This window comes from Rhinopithecus bieti, unplaced genomic scaffold (genome assembly GCF_001698545.2).
Source record: "Rhinopithecus bieti isolate Rb0 unplaced genomic scaffold, ASM169854v2 scaffold_1017, whole genome shotgun sequence".
NCBI lineage: Eukaryota > Metazoa > Chordata > Mammalia > Primates > Cercopithecidae > Rhinopithecus > Rhinopithecus bieti.
The window spans coordinates 1,703,495-1,726,427 of record NW_016803657.1 but is presented as its reverse complement, the minus strand read 5'-3'; the positions used below and the strand labels follow the sequence as shown (position 1 = coordinate 1,726,427).

The 22,933-nt window shown below is 59.5% G+C and overlaps 1 protein-coding gene across 1 annotated transcript; it reads right to left on the bottom strand.

Annotated features, from left to right (window-relative positions):
* Positions 1-400: 400 nt before the first annotated feature.
* On the bottom strand, positions 401-22,791 carry PCNX3 (pecanex 3). The gene is given in 36 exon segments (XM_017893982.1): positions 401-1,077; positions 1,154-1,349; positions 1,351-1,450; positions 1,534-1,667; positions 2,038-2,312; positions 2,394-2,624; positions 2,724-2,871; positions 3,205-3,308; positions 3,490-3,720; positions 7,114-7,367; positions 7,979-8,194; positions 8,299-8,357; positions 8,767-8,896; positions 9,012-9,120; positions 10,117-10,294; positions 10,630-10,774; positions 11,626-11,776; positions 11,936-12,028; positions 12,170-12,275; positions 12,436-12,545; positions 12,700-12,791; positions 13,134-13,244; positions 13,349-13,520; positions 13,758-13,790; positions 14,076-14,229; positions 15,348-15,469; positions 16,751-16,886; positions 17,282-17,372; positions 17,779-17,957; positions 18,051-18,174; positions 18,641-19,768; positions 20,001-20,096; positions 20,198-20,237; positions 20,360-20,459; positions 20,694-20,881; positions 21,235-22,791. Coding segments are annotated over 36 exon segments (6,096 nt in total). The 5' UTR covers positions 21,388-22,791; the 3' UTR covers positions 401-870.
* Positions 22,792-22,933: the final 142 nt, after the last annotated feature.

Below are 22,933 nucleotides of genomic sequence, written 5' to 3'. Positions count from 1 at the left end.
TTGCTAAGCCCTAGGCCCTGGGCAACTGTTCCACTAGCGCGCTCTCATTTATTCATAAAACACCTTAGACAGGTGTCATCTCTATACGCCTTGGAGCAACTGAGGTCCAGAGAAACGCTTTTGCCAAGGACAAGCCTGATAAATGTAGGAGCCACCAGACCTGGAAGTCTCTGGCCATATGGTGGGAAATGGCAGACAATACCCTTCAGATAAAGGCTTGAAAAGGGAGCAGTCCTGCGGGGAAGAGGACCTGGTTCTACCGGAACCCCACCTTGGTCTGCCCTTGATATCTACCAGACTTCAGCCCCACATCCTTCACCCCTCTGTGTGCTTGTCCATCCCAACTTGGCCACCCATACTATCATGTACCCATTCCCAGGTAGAAAAAGAAACTGCCAACCAAAATCAAAAATAGTGTTATTAATTCTGATGTCTCCGAAGCACAAAAAAAAAAAAAAAAAAAAAAACCAAAAAAAAAAAAAAAAAGGAAATAAAGAAACCACCCTTCCCACACTTCAGACCCCAGGTCCAGGCCAAGGGGGCCACCCCTGCAGTCAGTGCAGGCCCAGGGGCTGAGGTGGTCCTGACCACGGGCTCCAAGAGGGACCAGCCCATGGTTTGGCTCTTAGGGTCTGGCTGGGAGGCTGACTGCCTCCATCTGGGTAGCCCAGGCCCTGGACTGGGGATGAGAGAGATCGGGGTCAAGGTCAGAGGTCTGGGTCATTCAGTTTTGGTACTCTGGCCAAGGCAGCCAGAGGTCAGGGTTCAGACATGGAGGCCAAAGCCACTCAGTTCTGTGGTCCAGCAGAGAGGCAGCAGAGCAGGTCCGTTACTGAGTCCTAGGAGGAAGTCCAGTGGGCGCCACGTAGCTCAGTACTGGTGTTCCAGCAGGGGCTGGGCAGCCGGGCTCTCACGCTCCTCGACAGGGGCAGGCCAGTCGCCCGGCACACCCATAGGTGTGCCACTCTCAGGGGCACTGCTGTCCAAGCAAGGAATGTCCTGGGCAGCTCTGGGGGGTGAGGCCTCAGTGCTGACATCCGGGCTGAGGCTGAGGCTGAGGCTGAGGTCTAGAGGCGCCTGGGGGAGGGGAGAGAGGTTGGCAGATGAGCAGGCCTTAGCCTTCTGCGACCCAACCCTCCCACAAGTGCCTTACCTGAGATTTGGGGGTACCTCCTTTGGGGCTACCTGAGGCTGGCTCCCCATCAGATCCTCCCAGCCCCTTCCGGCCCCCCAGGCTCCACTTCCCACTGGGGCCCTCAGAACTGAGGAGACCAGGGCCAGGGGGCCGTGAGGTCCGGGGACCCTCTGTGGGGGTAGGCGATGCAGGGGTGGTCCAGGGAGCCGAGGGGAGGCCACTGCAGCAGAGGTGGGGGCCGCCCATCACCAGAGCCACTCAGGGAGGGCCGCGGCCCCCAGCCAGGGCCTGGTGGGAGGGGTTGGTCACCATTGCCTGTAGGAGACAGACAAGACAGCAGAGACCTCAGCTGGGCTGCACTTCTCACCCACAGGTTCAGCCCAGCCTCGCCTGCTCACCTGCCGTGTTCTCAGGCGTGGGGTGTGCCATGGAGGGGTTATTGCTGAGGGAGGTCAGGCCACCGCCCCCGCTACAGTCTGAATCATCCACGTTCCCGCCACTATTGCAGCCGGCACCACAGCCCTTGTGAAGCCTGGGGGTGGGGAGGTAGAAAAGGGATCAGGAGAGACATGGCTGAGGCCAGAGTCCTCACAAGCATGAATCCTCAGCCCTAGGACAAGTCACCTAATACCTCTGAGCCCCAGGATCCTCCCCTCTAAGAAGCTGCCACCTACTTTGCAGAGTCTTTTGAGGGTGCGTTGTCAACAGTGCTTGACGGCTAAAGGCCACTGTTAGCTCTGGGGGGAAGGTGACATCTAGGAGGGGCAGGTCAGCTCTGGGAGGGGGTCATCTCTTGGGATTCAAGCCCTGGCTCCAGCACGTCCTCCCTCTGAGACCCAGGAGGGAGGCACTGCACCTCAGCTTCCTCCCGTGCCACACGTCACCCCTTCCCGAGGCCTCACCTCTCCCAGCTGCGCAGGAGCCAGCGGGCAATGGCACCCAGGCTGATGGGGCCACCCCACAGCGCCCGTAGCTGGGGGTGGCTGCCAGCCAGCGAGGTGGTGAGAGGCGACACGTAGATGGGGTAGCCCAGCGGCTGGTCACAGGAGGAGTTGATCATGTTGCGAAGCGCCTGCTTGGCATTCTGGATGCTGCCGCGCTCAGGATTGCGGTTGCGCAGGAACACCAGCTCCTGCTGCTGGCCGGCCCACAGGCCACGCACGCACTCCCGGTTCACCTGAGAGCCACATGCCAGGGTCAGGGAACTGGCCCAAGGGGTTTTGGGGGCAGGGCTTAGGGCAGGTGGGGCCGGCCCCACCTTGATGACTCGGAAGCTGAGGTGGCGCCGGTTGAGCATGATGATCTTGTACTCATCAGAGGCGTCATCCAGGACGTGGCGCAGCGCCAGCAGGGAGGGCGTGTTGCTGAGGATGGCGCTGCGCCATGCCGGGTCACCCTCATGTGAGATGACCAGCCGCTCCTCGTTGGCCGCAATGGCATCGTAGAGGGCTGCTGGCTCCTCATATTCATCTGGGGACGTGAAGTGGTCCTGGTAGGGAGGGCAGGGGGACTGGGGTCAGTGGCCCCTGCCCTGGAGAGAGGCTTCATTCCCCACCTGGCCATGCTGCTGGGTACACCCCTCCCCCACCTGGTGAAGCTTGAGGGCCATGCGAACCCCAGGCGCCACAACGCGGTGAAGCAGGTCCATGTCGGCAAAGACCCACTCGTCGCGTGGGGAGGTGATGCGAAAATCCCCCTTGAACAGGGCGTGCAGGCCGTAGAGGAAGGGCTCCAGGCTAAGTGGGAGGAAGAACAGGGAGGGGAAAGAGAGGGGTGTCGAAGACCCAGGGGTAAGGCTTCAGAGTGATCCAAGCAGAGGCCTTTCCTCACGCTGGGCCTCAGTTTCCCCATCTTGACAAAGAGGCCAATCTCTGCCCATGTCTCTCACAGAGCGCTGAAGAGCAGGCAAGGTCATGACCCGGAAGCGCCCTGCCCATGGGAGAAGAGGTACCCCAATAGGAAGGGCCACTGCAGTTTCTGTGGCCACTGCGGCCAGAGACCACAGGGCTCTTCGTGGAGGAGGTGGGGTGGGGACGGCAGTAGGCCCAGTAGGACACCCAAGCACTCACCTTGCAGACATGCTGTGAGAGGCTGTCCCCAGGGCCCGGCGGCCCAGCACACACAGGCCAAAACACAGCGTGACCAGCGGGGAGTTCCAATCCTGGTCCACGGGCTGTGGCATAAGGACCCCCATCCCAGAGCCCAGCTCAGACCTGGGACAGGGAACTTGGAGTGGGGGCTGGGGCCCAGGCCAAGGGAGGCTCAGAGTGAGAGGAAACCAAATAGGGAGAAGGGAGGCAGGGAAGCCCAGGTCCCACAGCCCCAGGTAGCAGCCTCAGGTAGTGGAGCCTGACCTGGCTGCGCCGGGAGGCACAGTACTGGATCCACTCGAGGTGCACTGCGCAGAAGGAGGGCAGCGAGAGGCCAGACAGGCGGAGGTCATAGTCCTCATCCACACTCAGAGAGAAGGTGGGATCCGAGTCAGCATAGCCGGGCGCCCGCACAGGCCTCAGGGCTGCCGCGATGCCCTCGTGGCTGAGCCACGCCTCCAGCTTTGGTGAGCGGCTCACGTAGTAGATGATGCTCTGGGAGAGGAGGGGCAGGTGTCAGGCCAGGGCCCCAGCCCTGGCCACTGGAGGAGAAAGCATGGAGGTTCAGAGGCTCCTCCCCAAGACTGAGCTGAAGTCTGCTTTCTGGGATGCCTCGCTCCTAAAGCCGTCTCAGCTCTCAAGAGCAACTAGGCAAGTTGGCTCCTTCCCCTAAGCCAGGGAGGAGGAGCAACAAAGTCACCAGGAAGCACCCACTTACAGAGTGGTAAGTCCTGTGCTGGAGCCAGCACTCACAGGAAGCATCTGCCTGCCTCTGACCCAGAATATGCCGTTTATATGAGAAATATGAGGCTCAGACAGATGGCAGCCCCTGAGAACAAGATCATCATGCTCAACCTTTACCACCTCAGCTTCCAAGTCATCAAGGTGGGAATGGCCCCAGCTGCCCTGAACCCTGTCCCCCACCCGCCTCAGGCCGGCCTCGACCCTGGGGTGAGGCCCTCAGGTGAACCTTCAGTGCCTGTGCAGCCTGTGGGCGGGGCAACAGCAGGGGCTGGTGTCGCTGCACAAACAGAACCCCGTGCAAGGGAACATCCAAATGTCACATGGGCGGGGGCCGGGGAGCGAGGCGGGCAGGACAGACTGAACTGCAGTCTGAACACCAGACCTTCCCCATCATGACATTGTGGGATCCAGATCTGGGGCCGGAAGGGCAGGCTGTAGTAGCGGGCCTGCCTCAGAGTGCCTGGGTCACAGGTCCCTTTAGGCAGCTGAAGCATGACACACATTCAGGCCTCGCCTCAGAAAGAAGCCACGAGCACACCTGGTACCCAAAGCTGGGGGCTCCTGGATCTCTTGTTAAAAGGCCCTGTTGGTTATAAGCAGGGGTTGGGGCAAATGTATAGGAGCAAATGTACAGGGCAAATGTACCAGAGCTGCTAAAAAGACCCAGAAAAGAAAAGCTTTGGCCAGGCAGGGTGGCTCACACTTGTAATCCCAGCACTTCGGGAGGCAGAGGTGGGAGGATCGCTTGAACCCAGGCGTTCAAGACCAGCCTGGACAACATAGTGAAACCCCATCTCTACAAAAAATACAAACATTAGCCAGACGTGGTGGTGCACGTCTACCTGGGAGGTTGAGGTGGGAGGATTGCTTGAACCTGTGAGGTGGACATTGCAGTGAGCCCAGATGGCGCCACTGCACTCCAGCCTGGACAACAGAATGAGACCTTGTTTCAAACAAAAAAAAAGAAAGAAAGAAAGAAGAAAAGTTTCAGGGACGGGGGAGGAGCTGGCCTGGCACATATCAGGTGCTCAGGTGCTTGGTTAACCTTCACCAGCGCCATCCTTTTCTCTGACACAACACTCACAGACATCTCGGGAGGAAACTGAAGACGGGGGCAATACCAGCAGCGGCTCCACCTGTGAGCGCTCACTGCAAGCTGGGCTCTGCCCAGGGTGCTTCCCGGGAAGCACTGCCCGGACTCCGTGCAGCCTCAAGCCATGGTGCCTTTTCCTACTCTTGTGGTCTTTCCCAGCTGCAGGAGCAGGTCTGAGAGCCCAGTGACTCCCACGAGAAGGGCAAAGCTACAGGAGGGGCTCTGCCCTGACTGGCCAACCTCGAAGGCTGGAAAGGACCTATTCTTGCAGCTGAGACACTTCCCCAAATGCACTAAGCTCTCCAGCACACCTGCCTCCCCCCGCCCCACCCCAGCAGCCCTGACTTGTCCTTCCAAGTTTCACCCTCAGTCCACATCCTCAGCGGAGCCACCCCAGGTCCTCCAAGCATTTCCTCCAGACTCAAATTCTGCCCAGCCTTTGAGGCAGCCTTAGATGTGGCAAGTCAGCTTCTTCATGGGACAAGAGACCTGGCCGGGCACATCTCAATCTGCTGGCCCTGGCCTGGCAGGCACAGCGGGGCAACCTGGGCAAGGGCACCTCTCTCAAGATGGGACCAGAAGGTAGACTGGGCCATCACCTCTGGGTGACCTGGGACTGGGAATGTCCCTCTCTAGACACAGCCTCCTTCTTGATGAAAAGGGGGTGGTCTCACAAATCCTTGCCTAGGAGTGGCTGGGAGGGCAGAAGGAATGACAAAGAAATGACAGCTCCTCTAATACGTGGTGTGGACAGGATGTCCTTTAGAGAAGGACAGCCATCGGCGCGTGAAACTGCTGAAGAGGGAACCTAGGTGGCAGGTGGCAGGCTCACCTGGGCCCCAATAGGCCACCCCCCGAGCCCAACATAGGGAGTGCCAAGGCAGATCCTAAGAAGGCATGTGGGAGCCTGGACTGTGACCAGCAGGCCACCCCACTCCCAGTACCCTTATTCTGGGCACCACAAGCCTCAAAATTTTTTTTTCTTTCCTTTTGTTTTTTGAGACAGTCTTGCTCTGTCGCCCAGGCTGGAGTACAGTAGCACGATCTTGGCTCACTGCAACCTCTGCCTCCCAGGTTCAAGCGATTCTTCTGTCTCAGCCTCCTGAGTAGCTGGGATTACAGGCACCCACCATCACACCCACCTAATTTTTTTGTATTTTTAGTAGAGATGGGGTTTCGCCACACTGAACAGGCTAGTCTCAAACTCTTGACCTCAAGAGATCTACCTGCCTTGGCCTCCCAAAGTGCTGGGATTACAGGCATGAGCCACCACGCCTGGCCAAGTCTCAACATTTCTGCCATCTCAGAGAACTGCAATAACCCCCACTTCTCAAGGGGTAAGCTGAGGCACACAGGGAAGAAACATTCCAGGCTGATCAGAACCCCCATTCCAGGGCTCCTTATGCACCCCACATTGCCTCAGCAACCCCCACCATCCCCAAGAGGTCTCAAGATCCTCAGGCCTGGCTCAGAGCCCCCAGGCTGAGGCAGGAAAGCTCCGTGGCTCAGAGGGCTGGCCCGGGTTCAAAGCCTGGCTTGGCCACTTTCTTCAGATTCTGGAACCTCTGCAAGCCAACTTCCACATCTGTGAGACAGCAGGGCCCCTCTCAAAGAGTAGGGGGACTCTACCCAGCTCAGGAGAGATGTCCAGCATAGCGCCCACCCAAGGCAAATGCTACTGCTCAGGCAGCCGCTCCCATGACGATCATTAACGCAACAACTGCTAGCTCTACCACTGCTCTGTGCTGGGTGAGCTGGGGGCAGGGGGCAGGTGGTTTCAAAGGCCGGCCTCTGCAACTGCCCACCTGCCCCATACTCACTGCCCAAAGCAAGCCTTCCTTGCCTGGGAACCTATCAGAGCCATATGGGCACAGAGACCCTTGTAATCTGAGGTCTGGCAGTGGCACCTCGGGGGACACTTAAACTCTGAGGCCTTGGCTTCCCTTGGACAAAACAGGTTCCCAACAACCCAGAAAGGGGTCCTGGGGTCTCTGGCCAGCGAGCGCTCACCAGCAGGGGCCCTGCTGCCTGGCCACGCCTGCCCGCCGTACCTTGACGTAGTAGGTGATGAGGATCTTGCGGAGGTCGAAGACCTGCAGCATGGAGGCAGCGTTATTGTCACTGATGCTATAGCCCTCCAGCACGTACTTGCTGGCTGTCACCTCCCAGGCCAGCCAGCGCTGCCCGAAGGCGGCATTGAAGGACAGGACCCGTGGCAGGTGGCCGGGTTCGCAGCAGCAACAGCCCTCGTCCTCCTCCACACCCTCGGTGATGGCCTCCACCTCGCGCTGCTGGCAGTAAGTGCCTGTGGGGGAGGAGTGTGCAGTCAGGGGCCGCAAGAACAATCCCTACCTGCCCCGTCCTGGGAGAGTGACCAACATGGCATCAGAGGCCTGTTGCCATTCACCCCCCTGGACGCCAGGGGAGTCAACCTTATTGGATGCGAACATTCACAAAGGAGCGCCTGCCTGTCCCCTTCCAACTCCCAGCATCCAAGGGCAGGGCAGGAGGGAGCAGGGACACAGGGTCTGCCCCTCTGCACTCTTCAGGCATTCAACACATGTCTTCCTGAGAGGAAGGAGCTGGCTCGCTCATGGCGCCCAATCCGTGGGCCAAGCCTGAGACCACAGAGCAGGCTGGGAATGAGAACTCAGGCCTCCAGGCCCAGGCCCTTACTGCAATGACCTGTAGAGTCACTGGGACCTAAAGCTGGGGCAGGCACAGGGCTTGGCCAAGAGACCCTGCCACCTCATTGCTCAGACTGGGAAATGCGGCCCAGGGAGGAGTGCCTTGCCCAAGGCCACCTGCCAGCCTGGGCAGAGCTAGACTGGACCTCACTCGCATGTGCTATTGAACGCAGCTCCCACGTCAGGCCCGAGCCGTGTCTGCCCACCCGAGCCTGGTCCTGCGGCTCACCCCGGAACTCAAGGCCACGCAGCTGGAAGGTGACGAGGCCATTGCCAACCTCGATGAGGTGCACCAGAGCGTTGAGGTAGTCGGAGGCCAGGACGAAGCAGTCGCCAGGGCCGTAGTTGCCCCAGCGGCCCAGCGCCAGGTCCCCACACAGGGTATGCTGCAGCGAACGCGCCAGGTGCTCATAGAAGATGGAGTTGAGGTTGTTGTCATCAGCGCCTAGGACCCAGAACAGACAGGCAAACGGACAAAGTGACAAGTTAGCGAGGCTCCCTCCCCAGGGAGGCCCTGCCCTAAAGCCCCTTGGATGGCTGGGTACACACCAGGGTTCCGGTCCAGCTGTGTGACCAGGCGGGTGTTGGAATGATCCACACGTTTAGTGCTGTTCAGACAGAGAGCAACAAGGCGGTTGGCCGAGAAGGTGAAGAGAGCGTGCACCCTGCTCATTGCTCTCCCTGTGCCACAAGGCCAACGCCATCCAGGACAGCCCCGTTATGCAGGCAGATGAGGAGACTGAGGCTCAGGGACATGAAGGGACTCACACAGGACACACAGCCAGGAAGCAGGGAGGCTGGGCTCATCCCCAGACCCCACCATCCCCAAGCTGTGAGCCCGAGGCCTTGGCCTGGTGCAGGCTCTGCCCGCATCAGATCCACCACCTCAAGTGTCCCCACTGTGCCCAAGCCCTCCCATACCTGCTGTGGGCCCCTCTGTGGGTGGCCTCCAGCCTGGGCTCCACACCCCTCCCTTCCTGTCCTGCTGGGCGTGCTCCCGCCTCCTGTGAGACTCACTTGTAGTCACGCTCCCAGAACTTGAGGGGCCGAGCATAGGACATGATGAAGACCGCGCTGCCCAGCAGCGGGTTGAGAGGTGTGGAGAAGAGCCCCGAGAGCAGGGCCTGGACGAACAGCATGGCCGAGTCTGAGCCACAGTCAAGGAGGCAGTGGGTAACAGGACCTCCCAGCCCCCCACTACCCCCCACTGCCCCAGGCCACAGCCCTCCCTGCACAACCCCACCCAAACACAGGCCGGATACGTGGCACGGCAAAGGGCTGGGCAAAGGCGTGGAAAGCCGAGCCCCAGGTGATCTGCCAGGGCGCGATGTAGGTCAGCACGAAACGCAGCTTGTACAGCAGGTCCCACAGCTGGCAGGGCCAACAGGGAGAAGAAAAAAGACATGCAGGGTCACTCATGGAAGCCCCTAGATGCCAGGCCCCATTCAGAGGCTTGGGTCATCCCACTGGGGCCAAGCTCAAGATCACTGCCAGCCCTTGTGCTCTGGACATGGCTCCAGGCACCTGACACCATTAGCAACCCCTGCCTGAGCTCTAAGGGGCAGTGGCCATTTAGTTCACACAAGTACCCTGTGAGCTTCTTATTCCTATTGCTGGCCCCATTTCACAGATGGAAAAGTTGAAGTTCAGAGAAGACACATAATGTAAATGACCTCCTCAGGTCATGCCACTAAGTCACTGGTGAGGCTGAAGCTGGACTATAGTACTGAAAGTCGAGGAGAGCCATAGCCCTGCCCTTAGAGAGTACGCAGTGTGGATGCCCACCATCCTGGGCAGGTCAGAAAACAAGAAGAGAATGTTCACATGAGGGAGAAAAAGGCTCAGGCCTGCCTGGGTTCCAGGTACCACTGCTGGCCTCCAGTAGGGTGCAGGAGAATGGTCCTTAGTTCAAAGAGCCCCCCAAGCCCTGGGAATGTCACAGCCAGCAGAGCACCTATACACGCCAAGGCACTAGGAGCTTCCGAAACTCAGCTCTGACTGCTCTGGATCCAGGGTGGCAAAGGGGTGCAGAACTCAGAGGTTTGCATTCAGAGGGTAAGGCCAGGTCCTGATTACCCTAACCATTTCTGAGGAGGTGGTCGTGGAGTCAGACAGGCCTGGGTTCAAATCCTGGCTGACCACCAATTCTCTGAAAACCTGAGGCAAGTCCCTCAACCTCCTTCAGCCTCAGCTTCCTCTCTGTAGAGGGCAGAAGTAACTCCTTCCTTGAGAAGCTGCTGCAAAGGCCCATGGGGCTGATACAGAGCGGTGGCTACAGGCCCTCAGGAAATTCTCTTCCCACTCAGACAGAAGTTGGCTCTGCTCCCACTGGGCAGCCTGGCATCTGGGCCACAGCCACCAGCTCACCTTGCTGCAAAGCAGGGACATGAGGAAGTAGTCAAGCAGAAAGCCCTGGGAGAGGCGCGGGTAGTCGAAGTGGAAGAGCAGGACAGTGAAGGCCAACGTCAGGTACTGCTGCGGAGGGCAGCAGAAGGCTGAGCGCAGCAGCTTCAGCCCAGCCACGGTCATCAGCAGCGCCCGGCAGCTGTGGGCAAGGGGCAGGCATCAGGTGCTTGGTAGGGGACCAGGGGCAGTGGGTATAGGTGTCCCATCCCTTGCCTACTCTGGCCGGAGAGCAACCCCTGGCCTCTGCTCTGCCGGGTTGACCCCTGCTCTTTTGGGCCCGACCCGTGACTCTTAGTCCCTGCTCTTCCAAAGGCAGTGGTGGGAACACATTTGCTTTTGAAGAGGCAACACTTCTCCTGCTTTAGCTTGCTGAGCAACCTTAGACGTGACTCATTCCCTCTCTAGGCCTCAGTTTCCCCATGGATCAAAAGGGAAAGTAGGTGATGGGATCGTTGAGGGTGGGGTGGTCCTCACTAGAGGCAGTACTTGTCCGGGTGGCTGACGACTGTGTGGGCATCCACCGTGAGGGCGTTGAGCACCACGGCTGGGTAGATGAGGTACTTCTCTACGCACTGCAGGCCAGCATACAGCTTCTCAAACCACATCACCTGGGCAGCACCTGTGTGCAGAGGCCAGGACTCAGTACCTGGCTTCCACACACCCACCTTCCCTGTGGAAGTCCTTCCCTAGGAGGGCAGGCTGTGCTGTCCTGAGTCCCCAGAGACTCTCGGGGGAGGGCTGATGTGTGGCAGCTCAAATGAGAGCAACGAGCCCTGCGGGAAAGGGCTCCACATGCCACTTAGCACATCGAGGCTTGCCTTATGGTGGGTGCTCTGCCCTGCTTTGCTGTCTGCAAAAACAAGGCCAATGATGAAATCGCAAACACCCACGTACAGCAGGCTGGCTAGGGCCTGACTGCACAGTGAGCCCGTGAGCTGGGCCCTTCTAAAGGGCAGATCCCTCGGTTCAGGCTGGTTGTAGCCACACAGGGATGCTAGTCCGGGAGGCAGAATCTTCTGTCGTTTAAGAAAAACTCAAGAAACATGGATTTTCATATCTCAGATCAAGATGCCAAAATACAGGCTCCATGATTTTTTAAAAACTGTTACGCAGCCCAGTAAAAATGTGCTCCAGGCAGCTCTGGTCCATTGATGACCAGTGTTTAATTCTGGACAAGAGATCCCTTCAGGGCCCTGGGGTTCTCATTCTTCCATCTCCTCACAGACAGCAAGGAGGGCAGGACCAGGGCAACGTAGGCAAGGGAAAGGCACAGCAGGGCACGGGGAGAAGAGTAGGTGGAGAGCGCAGCAGGGCAACACGGACACAGAGGGCAGGGAGGGTGCAGAAAGGATAGTGTGGGCAGTGAGTGCCCCCTGCTGGCACTCCTGAGCTGAGAGGACCACAGCTCTCACCAGCCAGGCTGCAGCCTGAACCACTGCCCAGGCCTGGCCATCAGGGGCGGGAACTCACCACGCACTTCATACTGGCTGTACTCCAGCGGCTTCAGCACAGGCTGTGACAGGCAGAACCAGGGCAGCTGTTTGCGGAGTTGTGGCAGCAAGTAATGTGTGAAGAAGCCCACGGCCCCAGCCAGTGCGTACAACACGAAACCCAGCACCGACTGCAGGAAGGAGAGGCCAGAGGCTCAGCCGACGGGAGCAGACCAAGGGGCCACAGAGGGCCACCTGGCACAGGCCGGGGAGGGGCTGCCCAGGGTGCTCAGATCGAGCAGGCTCCCACCAAGACAGTGAGAGGCAGCGGCGGCCCATGCCACACAAACCTTCAGGGCAATAAAGACGGTGCTGGCACTGATGGCGAAGGTGAGCACGACGATAACCACACACATCACCAGGTCGGAGTGCAAGACCTCACGCTGCAGGGCCAGGAGAGACATTCAGCTGCCCGGCCAGGAGAGACACTCAGCTGCCCAGCAGCCCAGGTTGGACATGCCCCTCCCAGTACCCCCAGAACCTGTCACCACCTCCCCACAGAATCCCACCCCCCGCCCCCTCACCACTGACTGGCGCATCTTGTCCGGCAAGGGGTCCGGGGGCTCGGCCCGGGCTGTCTCCAAGCTGCGCTCCTCCAGCTCAGGGAAGAGCTTGCTCCGGATCAGAGACCTGGGGGTGAGGAAGAGTCAGGAGGAGGACGCCTCTTCTTCCCCCCGGCCCCAGTCACTGGCACATGCACAGACACAAACCCCTACTGTGCAGACACAAACACACGACCCAGAGTACACACACCAGCTCAGCGCGAGCACAGGCGCGTGCGGGGACCCACCAGAGCACGGTGGGGTCGCTGCTCTGCCGGCTCAGGTGGTAGGACAGCGCCACCAGGAGGCCACAGAAGACTGAGAAGAGGACAGGGACGTGCTGCTCTGGCCACGGAGTCTGGGGAGAGAATCCATGCTGGTCAGGGGAGGTGAGGTAAACATGGGGTCCGGGCTGCCCCCATGTGAGAAGCCACTGCTGAGCCCAGTTCACAGCCCCGCCCCAACCACCCCTCCGCACTGCAGCATGCCCCTACCTCGAAAGCCACCCCTACCTTGATGGCCCCAAGGCAGAAGCCGTAGAGCAGGGCAGCGGCCAGCAGGCTGCGGGAGAGGCTGAAGACTGCCGTGAGCGGGCTGGTGGCGGCTGTGTGGAAGGGAGAAGTACAGCCCAGCTCTCACCTGCAGATACCCACCTCAACCCTAGCCCCACTTCCCCTCAACTCCCAGAGGCTGGCCTCCCTGGAATGGCACTCCCAGTCCATTGCTCTCTGTTGCTCCAAGCCCCAAGGGGCCTTCAGAGCTTCCAAGATTCTCAGATTTAAACCACTTGCCTGGGGAGGGAAGGAGAGAGGAGAGGGCGGAAACCTTGAGTCTGCAGTACAGATGTGGGAGAAGGTTCCGCAAGGGTGGAGCCAAGGACCCAATCCGAGGGCCCTCCTGGGCCTCCGCACGGACCCCTCCCCTGAACCACCTGTGGGCATCATACCTGTGCCCCCGAAGCCATGCATATCTATTTGCTCCAGCAGGTACATGAGGCAGGTGTTGACCTGGGGCAGGAGGCCCAGGAGGAAGACGAAGGGGAAGCACAGGGTGAACACTGGCAGGGAAGGGACACGAAGGCCCAGTCAGCCTGCTGGCTTCCCGTGGCCCACCCTTGGGGACTCACTCTCCTGGGCCACCTCATCCCTGCCCCAGCCTCACCAGTGGCCACGTCTCGGGCACAGAAGAAGAAGGAGGCGGAGAAAAGCGTGAGGCCATAGAGGGAGACAGGTGGGAAGGGCTGAGCTGAGCCCAGGGCGTCCAGCAGCCAGATGAGCAGACAGCAGATGCAGAAGTAGACAGGCCGGCTGTACGCGATCACCCAGTTGTGGCCCTGAGGGGTCAGCGCATGAGGAGCTGGGTCTCCCCCACTGGCCACGCCTCTGGCACATGCACACACTCAAGGGCCCCAGGCCTGGCCCTGGGTCCAAGCTGGAGAGCCTGGCCAGGTGGGGGCGATGGAGGTGAGGGATGAGGGAGCCCCAGCCCTCCATGCCCTACCCTCCTCCCCACCTGGTCTCAGCCCCTCCTGGGGCCTCCTGGCCAGAGGCGCTGCTCCATGGGTACTCACGTGCATGGGGGACGCCGCATCAGGCTGGACGCTCTGGAAGAGACAGGGCTACGTTGGCAACTAGAGCCGATGCCCACGGGATGGTCAGAGGCCCCGGACCTGTTCAGCTCCACCACTAGGCAGTTATGAGTGACCAGGTCAGGCCCCCGAACTGTCCTGAGCCTCAGTTTTCTTGCTTGTAAAAGAGCTGGGCGGCTCTAGGGAATCTTAGGCAAATTATCTACCTTTTAGCTTATACTCCTTAAAACTGAAGTGGTGGGAAGGGCAATCTGGGGGAAAAGCTGGGTGCGGAAGGAAACACAGGGAGCCCAGCCTGACCTTCAGTAGGGAGTACTGGCAGGAGGCGATGACCAGGCAGAACTGGAAGACCCAGATGTCGGTGAAGAAGCCCTTGAGCAGCAGCAGGTAGCCCAGGAAGGCCACAAGGCTGCTCAGGCCCACGCCGAAGATGTTCTCCAGCACTCCTCGCGTCCTGCAGGGACAGCCGAGTCAGGGCATGCCCGTCTGGCCTCACCTTCCAGTGGGGCAGTGGGGGAGATGGACCTTACCCTAAAGGCCCAGCTCTGGGACCCTGCCCATGCCAGACCCTTGTATTCTGACGATGCAAACACCTATAATTTTGAGGATGCGGCCCGGCAGCACCTGTTCCAAAGACCATTGTATTGCTCTCTCCTTCCCAATCGTTGCCCACTCTGGACATTGAGGGCTGAGAGTTCAGGGTGCCATCACTCCCGGGATTCACCCATCCCCAGCTGAGGCTGAGTTAACTGCACGTGGCTACATCGTGCATGCTATCTCGGGCGTGCAACGCTATGCACATGGGACCAGCACCCAGTCGTTGTATCTAGAGAAACCCAAATGGATGGGAAGCCACATGGGCTCTAGGCCCAAGTTCTCTACAACGGGCAAGTCATCTGACTTCTCTACCAGATTTTCTGGGACTCGGTGTCCCCTCTGAGAAATGGGAAAGGTGAGATAACTGGTCTGTAAGCTTTTCTAGGTTACAGCACTCAATTTTCAAATCAACAGAAGCTAATACAAAAAAGTGAATAGGACGGCTGGGAGTAGGGTCTCATGCCTGTAATCCCAGCACTTTGGGAGGCCAAGGCAGGTGGATCACAAGGTCAGGAGATTGAGACCATCCTGGCTAACACTGTGAAACCCCATCTTTACTTTAAAAAAAAAAAAAAAATTTAGCCAGGCGTGGTGGCGGGCGCCTGTAGTCCCAGCTACTTGGGAGGCTGAGGCAGGAGAATGGCGTGAACCCGGGAGGCGGAGCTTGCAGTGAGCCGAGGTCACGCCACTGCACTCCAGCCTGGGCGACAGAGAGAGACTCTGTCTCAAAAAAAGAGTTTTTTTCAGCAGGACTTTGGAATAGAAAGATTTAATACAGCACCACCCACTTGGCTATCCCTTTACACCACAAATGAACCATAGGAACCACCACTACAGACTCCAGTCAACAACACGCCCTCAGCTTCCCCCGAGTCAGGCTCTCTGCTGCCTGCCTGCCTCCACAGGTAGAGAGTCTGGGGAGCCAAGGTCCAGGGGTTTTCCAAGAATTGGGGGCCAAGGCTGCAGGACACTCACCGGTCCAGCAGAGCCAGCAAGGCAAGCCGCTCGTAGCGCACAGAGGTCCAGCGGCCAGGGAGAAGCCAGTACTTATAGCTATGCTGGGCCCGGGGTGGCGCTTCCTCCATCAGCGTCTGCTCCTGGGATTCGTGCAGGGAGTCCTGGTCCAGCAGGTCAAACTGCAGTCCCCACAGCCGCGGCCGTCAGCCCCGCCACCCCACACACGGTCTACTGTTACCCCCCTTCAGCACACCAGCCTGGCTGACCATTTCCATCAGCATATAAAGGCCCCCGTCTAGCGGCCCCAGACTCCACCCAAACCCTTCATCCCAAAGGGCTCCTCCTCTCTCTAGGTTTCCAGGATGTGGCCCGATGGCTGCAGAGGCTGCCTAGAGTCAACAGTTCCCACACCTGTCTTCCCCAGTCAGGCAGGCTCTCCCACCTCTTCTGAAGCTCAGGGAAATCCACTTGTCCTTTGGGACCTGGCACAAATGCTACCCTCCTCCCAGACAGGGTCTGTCACTGTCACTCTGACTACCCCATCTGAGAGTACATACAGAGCTCAGCCTTGAGGACAGGACTAGGTGCCAACGCCAGCCCTGAGGCCCTGGGCACATGACTGGACCTCTCTCATTTGTTGTATCCTTCACTCAACAAGCACTTGTGGGGCCCCAGCTATGGGCCCGGCCCTGCACTGGGCTCCAAGGATAAAACAGAGAGCCAGAGGCGCACAGCCCTTCCCTCTGGAGGCGGCCGTTGGCCACGATTCCACTCGACATGGTTACAAGGAAGAAAGGAACCAGAAGGGAGCAGATGGGAGCTTCTGGGGGCTGCTCAACCTATCTGTGGCCTTGAGGGTCAGGTGCCGGGTACGCTTTCATGATCATTTTTTAAACTCTGAGATGGTGTTTTATGCATTCTCAGCACTTCTGCTGTTAATAGATTAAGCACATAAATTTACTGTCCAAATTGTGATGTTCTTAAGAGCAACAGAGAACACTGTTTATGACTATACTGAGACAAGAAATGTTAACAGAGAGCACTCCAGCATCCACATGTGCACAGTGCACGCAGGGCAGCACAGTCACCACAGGGTCCCTGCTTGCAACAGAACACCGCCACTTCCACAGGTATCATCATTAACACCCACAGCCCGTTTACCGTGGGCTCCTCCAGAATTAGAAATATACTCCAGAGGCATTCATAGAATAAACAAATAATTGACTTCTCCAGCCATTCAGACTCAGAGTCTCTGCCAGCATGAAAGGTCAAGACATTCAGAGTAGGGCCCCTGGAGCCCTCACTCAGCACAGCCCATCCCTCCTGGGGCGCCTGGGCAAGCTCTCTATACAGGCCAGACTCAGTGATCTGCCCACCCCATCATGCCCCACTGGCACGGCCCTTCCCCGGCCGCTCCTCACCTCCGGGATCTCCAGGGGCACCCGGCGCACCTGCATGCCCTGCAGAACCACAGGCCTCGGCTGCAGCAAGTTCAGGCCACCTGTGGCCTCAGGGACATCAGCTGAGTGGAAGCTGGAGGAATGTGAGTGTCGGTCCCTGTGAGAACAGCAGCCATCAGGATCCCACGATAGGCAAGCCCTGGGGCTGGGTGGGGTCAAAGTCAAGGCCAGGCAGGTGGGGCAGTCTATGCCGAGACCAACCAGGACCCAAGGGACAAAAGTGCTGGGGTCAGGTGGCAGAAGTGCCTCCCTCCCAGGCCCTGGCCCGAGTGTTGAGGCTGTGCCCTGAGCTTCCTAGAAACTTCCTGCCTGGAGTGTCATGGAGCCAGGGACCCGAAGAGGTCTGTCCTTTGCTGCTCCCCATCCTCCCCCTGCAGGTCTGAGCTGCCTCTGCCAACTCAGCAGGAAGAGAGCTAACTCCAGGCTCAGGGAACTGCCCAGAGATGCAGGCCACCAAGACAATGGCCTGGGAGGCCAGGCTTGGGAACTCACCAGACTCCATTAGCTGCCTGCTCCCCTTGCTGCCCTACAGGGTTCTCGTAGCCGCCTCCAGCCAGACCAAAGGTGTAGGAGCGCCGCACACCTGGGGCAGGGTATGGGAGATGATGCAGCGTGGCAGAGACAGGGGCACCAAGGCCCGGCTCATGTGGGCACCAGACCCATCAAATGAGGCAGAACCCTGTGCTGTGTCCTCTGAGAGGGCAGCCCAGCCTCTGGACAGGAAAGGGCCTACAGGTCAAGAGCCTGGGCGCAGCAATCACCTGCCCTGGCTTTAGATCTCCCCTGTACTGCAGGCTGAGCCTCCATTTCCTCATCAGCAGAGAAAAAGATGACACAGACACCGTGCCTCAGAGAGGCTGCAAGGCTGATGTCTGGCAGAATTAGCAGAGTACCTGCCACAGGGCTGAGCAAGCACCATTGCTGGGAGGACTCAGGCTGTTGGGGGAGGGCGGGGAGGCACCGGGCCAACGGGCTTGGGGAAGGCTCACCGCTCTCATCGTAGAAATAGTGCACAGCACCCTCAGAGGTGTCATCAAAGGTGCAGGCCTCATGCACATTGGCACCGGCCCGGGTGAGCAACAGTGAAGAGGCGAAATGCAGCGCAGAGGGCAGAGTCAGCGCCCGGGAGTGAGAGGCAGCCCGGCCCCGCTGAGCCTCCTGCAGGCTGCTGGAGAGGGTCAGCCCCAGGTCAGCGCCAGTTAGAGCTCGTGGGCCCTCCCCGGCCCCTTGTGCCCCTCGGCCCAGCCGGCAGGGTGCTCACCTGGGAGGCGAGCCCATGACAGAGGCTGGAGGGGTGGGGTTGCTGCCTGCATTGTGGCGTCTCCGAATGGCCTGGGTCCGCCTCACACTGCTTGAGCGGTCCCGCCTGCCAGTCTCCTCAGCTGCTGCCCAGAGAGAGGTCCCCAAGCGTAAGTGACAGATGCTCAGACAGGGCTGGGGGAGTAAGGCTGGAGATGGTGCTCCGCCAGGAAGCTAAAAGCCTGGTACAACCATGCCCCGGCTCGGGCCCAGCCAGGTCACACAGCCACATGCTCAGTTTCCTTACTTGCAAACAAGCATGACACTGATCTGCCCTGCCCCACCCCACTGGTGGTGGAAGGATGAGTGTGGATGATGAGAGTCCTCAGGGGACAGAGATTCAGGTGCTAACCAAAGATGTGAAGGCAAGTGGCTGAGCCCATGTCTAAGAGATTTCGCAGACAATGTCAATCATCACCAAGCCCACGTCCGTCTGCTGCCTATGACAGAGGCTGAGCTGACACTGACCACATCCACTTTTACCTGCCCTTTGCCCAAACCGAAGCCCGTAGCTCACGTCCCCCAGCCCCTGCCTCTAGAGCCAGTACTCACCTCCCCCCACGGCACCTTCCTCCTGCAGCTCCCCCCGCCAGCCGGGCTGGTTGGCAGCAGGTCCCCTTCGGGCCTCAGCAGGCAGCACAGCAGGCTCACCAGCAGCCTGCTCCACCCCAACCTGGGCCTCCAGCTCAGCCTTGGAGCCAGCCAGTGGGGGCCTCAGAACATCACCCCCAGCCCCATCCATGCTCAGCACTCGGGCATGTGTTTTAGCGCTGGCGGTACTAGGCGTCCGCTGGGTCCCATATGGCCGCTTGGGGGGCACAGCAGTTCCCTCCTCAGCCCCATGGGGGGCCCTCCGCTTCCGGGGTCCCCCTGCTGCACCCCGGGAGCTCTCAGGGGAGTAGCAGGAAGTAGAAGAGGAGCTGTCAGTACTGTAGCGGCGCTGCGATCGGAGACTGGAGGCTGGACTCAGTTCACTGCCCTCGCTGGTGTCTTCATCCTCAAAGAAGGCCCCACCTTCAAGCAGGGGCCGTCGAGGGGCACGGCCAGGTGGAGAGTGTCTTCGCAGGGGTGGCTGCTGTTTGCTAGGCCGTAGCAGGGCCAAGTCCTTGGGCCGCACAACCAGGAGCGGCTCAGCCAGGCCCGGTGGTGTCCCTGCTCCAATGACCGTGTCAAAGGAACGCAGCGTGTCATCTGAGGGGACCCCGGCGTCTGGCGAGGCGGGCAGCTCAGCCTCAGAGGGTGGGTCTGTGTCGCTGCCCTCAGGGGCTGGCCCCCCTGGGGGGCTGTCCAGATGGGTGGAGTTGGTCTTCTCACTCTTGAAGCTGCTCAATGTCTCCCTATCAGTACCGCTGAAGCAAGAGTCTGAGGAGCCCGCTTTCTGGGGCGTGGGCTCCCCTGAGCCCCGCCGGTCAAGGGGCTGATAGCCACCTGCCCCCCTGCGTTGCTCCCGTCGACTGCTGGTCCTCACCAGGGCCCGGTCAGGCCGGGTCAGGGTCAGGAAGCTCTTGCTCAGCTCCTGGCTGAGGCTCCCCTTCAGGAGGGGGCTCATGGGAGTGTCAGCCATGCTGCTCCCGCTCCAGGGCGCTCCATCTCCAGCCAGGGGAGAAGGCTCTGAAGAGTCTGTACTGGGAAGAGAGGGGTCTGGGACAGCCCCTGGAGGCGTCTGGGGAAGGTCTCCAACTGCCAGAAGAATGGGAGACAGAAAATGAGAAAAACGGTTTTCTGCAAAAGAAACTGGTGGTAAGGGGGGTCTTATGCCCTGTACTTTTCCTGAGAGCCCAGCCACAGCAGCACACTGGGGAGGTCCCACAGAGGAATACAGAGGAGACCCAGGATGGAGCCAAAGTTGAGGGGATTCAATGACAAAACAGCTGGTCTAGCCCACAAGCCTCGGCCCGTAAGGCCCACGCACTCAGTTTCTCCTGCGAGCTGAGCTTCAGCATCTCCCGGTCGGCAGAGGTCACGATCACATTGTTGCTGCCCTGCTCCCGCACCAGCTCCTTGATGTCTGCAACCACGGCCCCAGAGGTGTCAGCAGGACCCCCTGGCACAGCATGCCAGCCCCTGTTCCACAGCACTATGCTCCAACCCTGAAGAGCAGCCACCTACCTCTGAGGGGCCCAGAGTCCTCCATTCGGGGCAGCAGCTCCTGAGTAGACAGAGAGAGGCGTGAAGGAGCAAACAAGGCAAGAAGTAGGCTCAGGACGCACCCACAGTACGGACTGGCTCGTGGAGGTACAGGAGGACAAGCTGAAGTCCAGGCCCACTCACCGAGACCTGGTTGAAGCCAAACACAGAGTGCTGGGAGCTGCAGCGCACTGGGGGTGTGGAACTGACTTTCCGGAACACTGTCATCTCCACTCCGGGGTCCCTGGCAGTGAAAAACAACAGCAGCTTTGAGTTAACCTCTCCTCTGTGTATGCTACTTCTATCTTTGTCACTGCTTCTTCTTCAGAAACCATTTTACAATTCCAGGGCTAACACAAGACAAGTGTTCATATTCACTCAGAAAGCCAATGTTCCCTAAGTCCCTACTCCACCCTGCAAGGTTCAGGCCCAGGCACCAAAACCCCTCAATCCCCAGCACAGTCCCTACCCCACCCACCTGGGTGGATTGCTGTCCCCCTGGGCAGGCTCTTCCTCCAGCTCCCCCATGGTAGAGCTGCGCTTCTCCACGATCTCGCCCTGGTCAAACATGGCATGCAGCCGATAGTTGACGGTCTTGATAGCAGCAAAGATGACAGCCACCACAAGGCAGTACACGCCGGCCACCATCAAGCTGGGAGGCAAGACCTGAAGATGAAAGTAAACCAGGTCCCTTTTCACAAAACCTTGCCACTACAGGATGTAGCTGCCATCGTCGTCATACCTGGGATTCACAGACTCACTAGAAACATCACCTCTGCACACAACCACTACACAGCCCTCGGCAAGGAGCTCTGTCTTCTGTTTAGCTGGATGAGATTAAGTGTGGGGCTCAAGGTCACTCGATCCAAGAAAGGTAGACTTTGGCCTCTTCCACACAGACCCAAACTCTGCAGTGATTCTTCTCTCTCCACGTCCCAGAGCCCAGGGCACGGCCCCGAATCCCTGCCAGGCTGCCCTCCCTCTCCCGGCTGGAGTTACAGGTGGCCGTGGCGTCTCACCATGTACAGCAAGAAGGGAAAGATGAGCAGGAAGATCCAAACATAGAGGTGAAAGCAGTTGGAGAAGGTGCTCTGGTGCGGGTCGAAGAACCAACCGCCGGTGAGCGAGGCCCACACCCCCTGGCGCAGGATCTGCAACACCTGCGACCCCATGGCCCCGCCGCTGCTGCGCGCGCCCCACTCCCGGGACCCTCATGGGGGCGGCCCCCGGCCCATGCCCCGTCTGGCGCCTGAGGGCCCCGGGGCCCGGCCTCACGCTCACGCCATGGCCTCCCCAGCGGGGGAGGGGGGGCTCGGCCGCGCGAGGGTGCGGGCAGGGGGCGGGGCCGACCGGGACAGTCAGCGGTGCAAGGCCAAGACGCGGGGGTGGGGCTGCATCAGGGGCGGGGTCCGCGTCCCCACTCGTGGCCCAGAATTGCTCCGAGGGGCCGAGCTGGCAGGCAGGCGCGGGGCACGGGCCGGGCACCCGTCGGCGGCATCCAGAGGTGGGCGTGGGGTGGATGCTCCCGGGGTGCAGGCGACAGCTCTCTAGTCTCCGGACCAGGGAGAACCCCAGGATCTGGGGTCCACTTCCGGGGTCGCAGGTCACTCGCTTGGGGCTCCGCGCTCGCCGGGCTTCTGCCGGTGCCGGCCTAAGGAGGAGGCCGGAAGAAGGAGCCGCGAGCCGCCAGCCTGCAGTGGCGCATGCGCCCAACGGTTCCAATTGGGACCCGGAAAAGGAAAACTTGACGGCATGAATGCGCAAGCGCAGAGAGGTGGTGGCGCGATAGGACGCAAGGGGTGCCATTTGGACGTGCGCAGAGTCCAGAACTAAAGTAAGTTCATGCGTAAAAGCGTTTGGGCGCATGCGTAGACCCAGGCGTTGCCAACCCAGGGTAGACGACTGGGCGGAACCAAAGAGACAGTTGAGTAGCCATTGAGTAACGGCAAAGTAATTGGCGCACAGCCCTTCCAATGAGTTACAGGAGACGGGGAAAAGGTGGAGGCGTGGACTCCCCTAGTTGCAGCGAGTGTTCTGCACTACCGAAGCACGCCCCTCTCGGTCCGCCCCCTTTAATGCTGGACCTCCTACGTTCCGATCGTTTCTCGTCTCCCAGCGGCGTCTACTTCCGGGTCAGAGCTCAGACCTAGGGTGTAGAGAACAACCTTTCGGAACAGGCAGGAATAGTCGAAAAAAGATAGCGTCGTCTTTCTTAAAGTGACAGGCTCAAAGCAATTGGGGCAGCCCTATCCAGAGGTTGTGAGGGCGACTCAGCTATTCTGAATCCAATCGTGGGCAAAGTTCTGGACAAGTCTCAAGATTCTGCCAATGGGGGAAGGGATATGAAGAAGCGAATTGTTTCCCAGGTGAGGAGAAGAGCAGAACCTTAGACAATCCACTCCAAGAGCTTGAGGTGCAGCCAGTTCCGTCTGTCCTCCAGTCTTCCCCACCCCATCCCACTAGCTCTGCGAGGCAGAGCTTTCTTGTTTTCATATCATATATGAAAAGAATGGCCGGGCGCGGTGGCTCACGCCTGTAATCCCAGTACTTTGGGAGGCCGAGGCGGGCGGATCACGAGGTCAGGGGTTTGAGACCAGCATGGCCAACATGGTGAAACCCGTCTCTACCAAAAATACAAAAATTAGCCGGCCCTGGTGCCACGCGCCGGTAGTCCCAGCTACTCGGGAGGCTGAGGCAGGAGAATCGCTTGAACCCGGG